At 36.0% G+C, this 9,671-nt stretch overlaps 3 protein-coding genes across 3 annotated transcripts; 2 read left to right on the plus strand and 1 right to left on the minus strand.

The window, feature by feature from the left end:
• Positions 1–356: 356 nt before the first annotated feature.
• LOC103486364 (tropinone reductase homolog) lies at positions 357–1,815 on the plus strand. Its single transcript, XM_008444292.3, has 4 exons — positions 357–641; positions 739–946; positions 1,027–1,243; positions 1,318–1,815. Exons 1-4 carry the CDS (start codon positions 568–570, stop codon positions 1,596–1,598), a joined length of 780 nt encoding a protein of 259 aa, XP_008442514.1. The 5' UTR covers positions 357–567; the 3' UTR covers positions 1,599–1,815.
• A 1,440-nt stretch (positions 1,816–3,255) lies between these two features.
• On the plus strand, positions 3,256–4,687 carry LOC103486361 (tropinone reductase homolog). Its single transcript, XM_008444289.3, has 5 exons — positions 3,256–3,523; positions 3,598–3,805; positions 3,882–4,104; positions 4,187–4,299; positions 4,388–4,687. Exons 1-5 carry the CDS (start codon positions 3,447–3,449, stop codon positions 4,577–4,579), a joined length of 813 nt encoding a protein of 270 aa, XP_008442511.2. The 5' UTR covers positions 3,256–3,446; the 3' UTR covers positions 4,580–4,687.
• A 112-nt stretch (positions 4,688–4,799) lies between these two features.
• LOC103486362 (transcription factor bHLH155-like) lies at positions 4,800–9,261 on the minus strand. Its single transcript, XM_008444290.3, has 10 exons — positions 8,506–9,261; positions 8,215–8,415; positions 7,759–7,852; positions 7,634–7,675; positions 7,122–7,181; positions 5,821–6,930; positions 5,629–5,730; positions 5,374–5,526; positions 5,162–5,287; positions 4,800–5,080 (listed from the first exon to the last, which is right to left on the minus strand). Exons 1-10 carry the CDS (start codon positions 8,601–8,603, stop codon positions 4,991–4,993), a joined length of 2,076 nt encoding a protein of 691 aa, XP_008442512.2. The 5' UTR covers positions 8,604–9,261; the 3' UTR covers positions 4,800–4,990.
• Between the last annotated feature and the right edge of the window lie 410 nt (positions 9,262–9,671).

Consider the following 9,671-nt stretch of genomic DNA (forward strand, 5'->3'; position numbering starts at 1 on the left):
TCTTTTTTTTTTTTTACAAGAATATGCAAAACCATTCATGTAATCCTTCTAAGTTCTATCCTTTTGTTTTGTATGAAAAATACAATAAACTTCGATCCCCAAATATATACAATTTTGAGATGAATAAAAGTATAATAAGCCGGCAAGGCAATGTCTTTCTTTTTAATTATAAATAAATAATAGTGAATTCTTTTTAGCTTATTGCAATGCTGCAAATTTCAATACATTATTTAAGTATATCTCAATCTCTATAAAGTCTCATCCAACCTTATAATTTATCCAGTGACAAATGTTGCTTTCTAAAACAGTATTTAAAGATGTTTGGATGTAGTTAAATGTATTACAAATTTAGTTCTAATTATTTGGAGAAAGTGTGAAGAGAAACAAACAAAATACCAATTTCTTTTTTTTAAAGAAGAAAAATGGAAGAGACATTGGAGAGAGGGAAGAAATAAATTGTGGGGATCTCTCGTGTTTGGGTACTGAGGAACAGAGAGTTGAAACCCAAAATTAAAAAGGAATTTCCCTTATCTCTTCCATTTCTTTCTGCAATTCAATTCATCGCCCATGAGTTCCCCACTTCAAAGATGGTCTCTCGACGGCTTCACTGCTCTTGTCACCGGCGGAACTCGAGGCATTGGGTCAGCCCCCCTTAAATCAATATCCTTAATAATCCCAAAACTTCCTTATCATTTTCTTATGTTCTTACTTTTTTCTTTTCGCTTGAAACTTTCTTAGATACGCCATAGTTGAAGAACTTGCTTCACTTGGTGCATCCGTACACACCTGTTCCCGTAACCAAACGGAGATTGACCAAAGGCTTCAGGAATGGCAACAAAAAGGCTTCAAAGTTACTGCCTCTGTTTGTGATCTCACTTCATCTTCTCAGCGTCAGCAACTCATTGACACTGTTTCTTCCATCTTCAATGGAACCCTTAACATCCTTGTAATTCTCTCTTTTTAATTTTTTAAACAAACCCAAATGAAAATTTTTCGAATTTCTGAAAGTGGGTTTTTGGTTTTAAGGTCAACAACGCAGGGACTGTAACATTGAAAGGAGCAACAGAGTACACAACTGAGGATTACAATTACATGATGAGCACAAATTTTGAAGCCCCTTATCATCTTTCCCAAATTTCTCATCCAATTTTGAAGGCTTCTGGCTATGGAAGTATCGTGTTTGTGTCGTCCATTGCAGGAGTTACTGCTTTACCAAAAATTTCAATCTATGCAGCAACTAAAGGTAGGAATTTGAATAGATACTTGTGGGTAATTAAAGATTAATCTTAAAATGATTTGGGTGATTTGTGTTTTCAGGGGCAATTAACCAAATAACGAAGAACTTGGCGTGTGAATGGGCAAAGGATAATATTCGTGTCAACACGGTGGCACCGTGGGGGGTTAGGACAACAATATCTAAACCGGATGCGGCGGTTGTGGAGGAATATGGGCGGTTGATTGGGCGGACGCCGGCGGGGCGAATTGGTGAGCCGGAGGAGATATCGTCGGTGGTGGCATTTTTGTGTCTTCCGGCGGCTTCCTATGTCAGTGGGCAGATCATTTGTGTGGATGGTGGCTTCACTGCCGGTGGGTGGTAACTGGTAAGGCAAATCAAGTGATAAAATTGCATTTTAATCCTATATGTTTAGATATATAATCTTCGGTTAGAAAGTTGTAATTCAACTTACTGAATATATATATATATATATATATGTAATTCACCTATTCTATATGTTATGTCACTTTGTTGTGAAAGAGACAAAAGTAAACAAAACTTGGAAATTGTGCATGTGCAGACTCCGATGTGTTATTGAATCTAGCCCCATTTAATATTTTGTTTTAAAATGTATAGAAATCAAAATTGGAAGTTTTACGATTGATGAAAATAGTACAAATTATCAAATTTGAAACGAATTTAAGAGATGGGCCTAAGTGGAAATCAAAGATAAAGGCTTCTAATGATGGCCACACACCTCCAACTATGTGGTTTCTTTGCCACTATAACGATCACAATGTCGATCTCTCGCCAAAATCCTTCTCTTGGAATGAATGAGGACATTGATTTGACTTTCTTTGGAGGTAGAATTTTAAACTTTTTGACATTTCTAAAGTTGTAAATTGAGATAAATTCATAAAACCTTAGAATTAGATTATTAAAATGAATTAAGAAACCTTAGATATTTTTAAGAGTTTATTTGGTTACGTCGAGTGACAATGGAAAGTTAAATGTGAGATGAAAATTTATGAACGAGTGAAATAGAGGGACGTTAAAAGGCCATTGGGTCGTTTCGGTTTAGTTATCTTTGGAGCCCAACAATTGAACTTGGCCTTTGGACAAAGTGGGCTTCAGCCCAATATTTTATAGGCCCAAATTTCTACCTTGAGTTAGACTTTGAGCTCGAACGACCTTCATTACTCCCTCCAATTTAATTTATAATTTCAAGTTCAATTAGGCAATTAAAAATATCAATTATGGTTAAAATTTAGTTATCGTTGATTTTGGCAAACCTATCCTTATGATGGAATGACCATAAATGGGACAAGAGGCAATTTTTGTAGTTTATCATTTATTTATCTCCAACTACAAATTTTAATTTGCCAAAGTTTCTCAATCTGTAAAAGAAACAAAATGTAGAAGATATTCCTTTTTATATAATTACGTAACGTCGAAACTTATGAGCTTTTGAGATTTTAACATCAAATATAATTAGAGACTCATTAATGGTGAAGATTTAGAAATTTCAAATTTTAACCCCTTCCTATCTCAAACATCTTATGTGTATGTATGTACTAAAAAAAAAAGTATTTAAATTCCGTTTAACCATTAATAGATAAGTATAAGTGCTGTGGTTAATGAAAAAGGGAAGAATCTGAATGGACGGTGGGGAGAGAGGGGTAACTTTACTATAAGGTAAATAGGATATCGTATGAAAAATAAAAATGAATCGTCAAAATCTACTTAACTCAACTATCACATGTATCTACGCAAAACTTTTCAAATAGTTCCAAACAAAATAAAGAATCTAAAATGTCATATGACACGTAATTTTAAATATTTTTCTAAACTTTCTTGGGTCAGAGGGGTAACATCCATTAGAATTTGACAGTAAAGATAAGAATTACTAAGCTGAATTGTTTATATATTTAAATGGTATCCTAAGTTGATGAATTATAAGACAAAACATGAATCACGTGGTTCGGACCTCACCATAATAATTTAATATTTACGTATTAAAGTGTTTTTAGTACTTAGAATCAAGTTAAGAAAAATTCGAATTAGACAAAGACTTCATGCTTTGTAATACAGTTGATAAGTTGTTGTTAGAATTTTATGTTCCAATCCAACATCTAAATTTCAAAATTTAGGCCTTCATTGAATAAAGATTAGATCCAACCTACCTCTCTTCCTTCATTTGTTCTGAAAGTCGAAACCCGACCCAGCTGCCATGGCCAACATTAGAAACCAAAGATGGTCTCTCAAGGGGAAGACCGCTCTCGTCACCGGCGGGAGCCGCGGCATTGGGTATTCATAGTTTTCAATCTTTACTTTCATTGCTCTGATCCATCGAACTCCTGTAATGTTATTTCTTTCTTCAGACGAGCCACGGTGGAAGAACTTGCAGAATTCGGGGCCAGGGTTCACACATGCTGTCGAAGCCAAGAAGATTTAGACAAATGTCTGAAAGAATGGGAAGAAATGGGTTTCGAAGTGAGTGGCTCTGTATGCGATGTGCAAAGCAAAGAACAGAGGAAGAAGCTGATGGAAACCGTTTCGTCACTCTTCAATTGCACCCTAAACATTCTGGTAATTAACTCCCAATAAAAAGAAAACGAAAGTTTTGGATTTTGGATTTTAAGTTTTGATCGATTATTTGAATAAGGTGAATAATGCTGGGAGAACGTTGTCGTCGTTGAAGTCGACGGTAGAAGTAACAGAGGAAGAGATTTCAAGTGTAATGAGTACAAATTTTGAGGCATCGCTCCATTTTAGCCAACTTGCATATCCATTACTAAAGGCTTCTGGTAATGGAAGCATTGTGTTCATATCCTCTGTTTCAGGTTTAATGGCCCTGCCTTTCTCTACTCCATATGCTGCCTCTAAAGGTAACCCACAAATTTCTTCACCATTACCCATCTTATTTTGAATTTGAATTTGTGGTTTTATAACATGAATTTGTTGATGAAGCTGCCATAAATCAAATGACAAAGAACTTGGCATGTGAATGGGCAAAAGATAACATCCGTACAAACGCAGTGGCTCCATGGATCATCAAAACTCGCTTTGTCGAGTCTCCCAATGTACAAACTTTATTCATTATCAACATCTCTTTCGATTCGATTTAAGTTTATTAATTTTATTATTATTATTATTATTATTATTTTGCAGGATGATCCAATGCATGTAAAAGGAATGGAGCAAATATTGTCAGTAACGCCTCTTAAACGGGCAGGGGAACCACACGAAGTTTCGTCAATGGTTGCATTCCTTTGTCTTCCAGCTGCGTCTTATATTACTGGACAACTTTTTGTTATTGATGGAGGCCACACTGTCAAGGCTTACCCCATTTCCGATCTCTGAAACTAAACAAAATTAGTCTTTGTATTTCTCTATGTAGTTTTAATCAATTTTAGAATTTGAATGGATTTGAATCTTTAGACTATATAAAATCAATCTAATTTCCAATCACTAATCGTACACCAAGGGATCTGCAGCTTTAATTTCAAAACGGTAGTTTGATCAATCTCTGAAACTTGTAAATCTATCTTTCTCGACAATTCAATAAGCAGAGAAAACAATGTCATAAAAGATGAAATTTTTATATGTGTAATATTGAAGTATATACATCAGTAATGATACATGTAGGTGTTCGTGTTTCAAGTCTTTTCATATTGATCAAATTCTAATTGACAAGAAAACGTTACTAGAACAATAGATGTTTCACACTTGATGAACTTCATCGTCATATCTGCTTGCTGTGGAAGATGTGGCTCAGATCCTGCATGAAATAGGATTTCTTTTGCGCTGGAGAAGATGCATTAGAGGCCAGAAAACATCCATTCTGTGAAAGCCCCTTGGAGCCTGTGAAGAAATTGATACAAATTTTCAATTTGATTTATAATTTCACATTTGCCAAATTAGGTTGAAGTATTAACTGCCTACCTCGACGATGAAATAAGCCCACGAGTTGTTTGAATGGCGTTCGATCACACCCTTCAATATTGTTAAATCCAAACCTCGAATTATTTGAGTGATCTCTAAGAACAGTCCCATGTCGTTGCATAGCATCTACAGGATGATGTAGTTGAATATATTATTAAAACACAAGCATGCAGCTTACGAGAAAAGACGTTTAAGAGGAAATCAACAAAAACCTTTATAAGTATGTGTCCCTGGTATTCCAGATCCTCTACAACTATGGGGCAAACTTGAAGCTCACTCCCAATATCAAACGCCCAGGTCCAACTAGTCCCATTTGGTTGAACACCCTCGTTTTCAAGATCAGTGCAATTCTCAGAATCAAAATCCTATAAAAGCATTTGAAGGCATTTTAGCGCACAAGTAATTTACTAAAATTCTAACCCTAGAAGGCGTTTATTTTGATGTAGAGCACAATCCTTTTCCTATACCTCTTGTTGGGCTAGTTGCTTTAGTTTCTCGGCTTGGTCAGTTACTCGTTGTAAGTATAGCATGTGCTTTATGGTTTTCTCTAAGAGACCGTCAATGCTACACTGTTTACCGTTAGACAAAAAGCAAACTTAGGGAAAAGAAGCAAATAAAACTCAATTCGACACACCGCAACACTTCTCAAGACACCTTACCTTACCACCATTTGGGACAATTTGTCGTAACTCTTTGATACGATCCTGGATCAATTGTCTATCCCTCGGTCTTTGTCTTGTATTAGACGTAACTTTGATCTTTCGGCTTGAATTAGAACGTTTCATCCCTTTCCTATGCTGAGCCATGTCACGGTCATGTTCTTCCCGCTCGTTAACAACTAGAGAATTTGATTTAGACAAACTAGTTAAATTCTTCCTGCCTGTTGCAGTCGTTGTGGATTCAGGAATATTCCAAAGGGCTAAATCATCCACCACTATTGTGCTTGATTCAGATTGACATGTGTTAGTAGAAAGACGCGGTTTTGCTACCAAGTCGGCAATTCTGGCATTGATTGTGTTATTCGAAAAGGCATCATCTGAAATATCCTCTGCAGTTATCATAGCTTCTAGGAGATACTCGATATCACCTTCCTTGAAATCTCGACTGCAAAACAGACTTGAGGTTGTGTCTCTGATTGTACTAGATGGATCGTACGAAAACTCATTAGTAGGTTTCTGTGCGAGAAGAACTGGTCCAAGTGCTTTCTGTAGTTCACAGTCTTCAGGAAAGCTAAAGAAATTGTCTGCAATGCCATATTCTTTCTTAGTCACAAGATTATGTCCAGATTGTTGTTCAACTACATTGTCCACAGAATTAGAGTGGAAAACGTGGGGGTTACTCTCAAACAATCCAGTCTCATGGTTTCTCAACTGACTGCCAAGAGGAAGCAATGATTCCAGAGAAATAAAATCGGAAAATTCCACTTCTCCAGTACTAACAGATTGATAAAGTGGAGCAAATAGTTCTTCCATATTAGTCCTTTGAATGTCATTTTTATGTCCTTTTTCACAGTGAACAGTCTCGGGCCTAATTCTTCTAGATACGGTCAGCACATCTTGAATGGCACACTGATTAAGAGTCGACACTGGTGGCTTAATATCATGAATAGCCCCATGATTTTCAGCTTCCAGCATATACGTGGTAAAGTTTGTTTGCTCATCCAAGCTCTCAAAGGGCCTAGGTACAACTGATGCACAGGCTCCATCGACAAAGTTAATGTCATTGAATCTGTCTTTGATATAAGCAACCACTGATAAATTTTCGGTAACCTGAGATTCAATAGGACAGGAAAGCCGAGTATGAGATGAATATTGGTAGAATTTAATTAAGTGGGGAGGAATCAAATTATTGTTTCTCGAAGTATTGCACCCGAGGAGCTCTTTAAACAATCAATAGGCTTAACATTTAAAGGAATGAGGAAACTTTTGATGGCACACACCCAAGTTCAGAAAATACGCACCATTTGCAAAGAGCCAAGCTGCAGCACTCCAAAAGGAAGAAGGGGCACCAATAGAATAGTCTGCAAATGAATACTTGATCTTTTAGTTGAAAGCAATAACACGTGCTTTACTTGAACAGAGAACTATTTAAATGTGTTAAATCACCCCTGTACATTTGACCCAAAAAATTAAGCCAAAGGATGAAGGTAAATTTAATATTACATCATCTAACATTTTCAGTGTGTAGGACTGAAATATGTAGAAGACTAAACAAGTAAAAATCGATATTAGTTGGGGACTCTTGATCCCTTGGACCACCTACTCTGATACCATTTGAAATCATCGATTGATTTAAAATCGTAAGTTGATAGGTGAAAGTAAATTTAATATTATATTATCTTACAAAATGTGCAAGCATAGATAAGCAAACCAGAGCACTTGTATTTTTTGTTCTCAGCAACGTGTTGTAAAATCATGACTCGTCAAAAGCACCTAGGGGTAAAGAAAGGAGTTGGAACAAAAATTATACTACCTTGATACCAGATGCATATTGAATTATCCATTCAGTAGGACCCTGCAGCATAGACGCAATAAATAATGTTATTCCCCACTTTTGGACCCCTCTCATATGGAAACAAAAGTGAAATTCGCACACACCTCATAAATAGAAGCAGATGATAAATTGCTAGTAAAAATATCTTCAAGGAAAACCCAACTATGATTTCCAGAACTTGCCGCGCTTCCCACAGTCCTGATGTACAGTTTGAATAAGATAAAAATTAGGCACATAGACAAAAATATTTGAAAGAGCAGTGTATCTTGAGCATTGTTAACTCACTAAAGTAATTCTAAGAAATATGAAGGTTGCAAGAGGACTGATGGTAATGGACCCACAACTGCAAGGTAAAGTCCATGGTAGCCATAAGATGATAGTCATGGCAGTAATGAAATCAGCCAATTCCTCAGAACCTTCATTTTAAGATTCAGAATGGAAAAATCCAAACAAAAATCAAATTTAGCAAGAAAAGTAAATATTTGCTAAGTTTGAGACATCAATTTTGTTGGGAAAAGCAGAAACACGAAAGATGTAAGAAAATGACAATAGGACTTTACCCTTCTCCCAGTGCATATTGAAGGCAAAACATATCAGCCACTGCTGGTTCAACTGAACAACTTCCAGAATCGCCATCATAAATATTTGTTCCATAGTATGAAGTAACATGATCGAATCCTCTTATCATTCTATACTCCATGTTTCCCGTATGTTTTTCCACTTTTGGATAGTTGCAATACCCATCTTCCCAAGTCAATATCCTGATAATAATCCAAGGTTTCAAAATTAATCATCGTGATTACTGATTATGGAATTGAAGCATAAGCATATAGATATATCAAGAGACTTACGGTGGAGTTTGATACTTAATCTTCCAAAAGACAGCATAAATCCATTGTGAATGAGTGCAAAGACTTTTCAAGAGATGATTGAGAGACAAAGTTTCCATTCTTCGCTTGAACGATTTACAAATAAGTAGAACAAATTCGAAACTAACGAAGTATAGATTACTCGATGAGAGGGGGAAAAAAAACAAAAGGCTTCACTAGCTGCCGATATAAGAACCCCGACCTGCCTGTTTTATTCTCAGACCCGCTCGTCGTTTAATTGGTGGCCCAGTTGAAGCTAACAGCCATAATCCCATCGCTGAAGAAAATCCCCGCCCCCCCTCTAATTTACTCTACCACTATCAAATACGGTTAAAATGTAGAAGAAGCAGGAAAGAAGTGAATATCATTGACAACTTGGAATTCAGTCTCCATCAGAAATGAAAATGAAGCAGATGGAATCAGATAATTCTTAGCGAAAAGAATTGCGGTAGTTTCAGTAGAATACGAAACAATGGGGTTTCTGAGTAAGGTTGATATAAAGATGAATTGTGAACTTTATGGGTCTCCCGCTTTCTGGGAAACGAATCAAGAGCAAAGAGAGAGACAAAGAGTTACCGAGATTGATGAAAGATTTAGGTTGAGAATCAGAGAATTGGAAACAGTTCAAATTCGGTTGATTCCATGGCCTGTCTCTTTCGTTCTTTGTGCAGAGAAAAAAAAGTAGAAAAGAGACGGAATGAAAAAAATGGAGCGGCCGATTGCTCACTGCCTATTGGCCTTTTTCCAATTCACGCGCAGCCACCTTTTATATAGCCAACCTCGGCCACAGGTCACCGGTCGCCGATTGCCAAGTGGCGATGTATATTATTATTGTTATTCCTTTTAATTATTGACTTTTATCTTTATTTTAATTTTTCTTAACCTATTTCTAAATAAAAAGAAAAATCTAACGTATATTATTTTTCACTTAATTTTTGAAAAAAAGTAAACCCTTAGTTCATTTATTTAATGTTTTCCAATCTACTTTATCCTATAACACTTAGATGTCAAAGAAATCCGTAGGAAATTAATTTTTAAACAGGTGATCATCATAAGTTTACTACGTCAATCCATGATGGATTTCTCGATCATATGTTTATCAATAATGAAATCTATTAATAAGCCATCATCTAGCCAACAATATATAT

The sequence above is a fragment of the Cucumis melo genome, chromosome 4, assembly GCF_025177605.1.
Source record: "Cucumis melo cultivar AY chromosome 4, USDA_Cmelo_AY_1.0, whole genome shotgun sequence".
In the NCBI taxonomy this organism is placed as follows: domain Eukaryota; kingdom Viridiplantae; phylum Streptophyta; class Magnoliopsida; order Cucurbitales; family Cucurbitaceae; genus Cucumis; species Cucumis melo.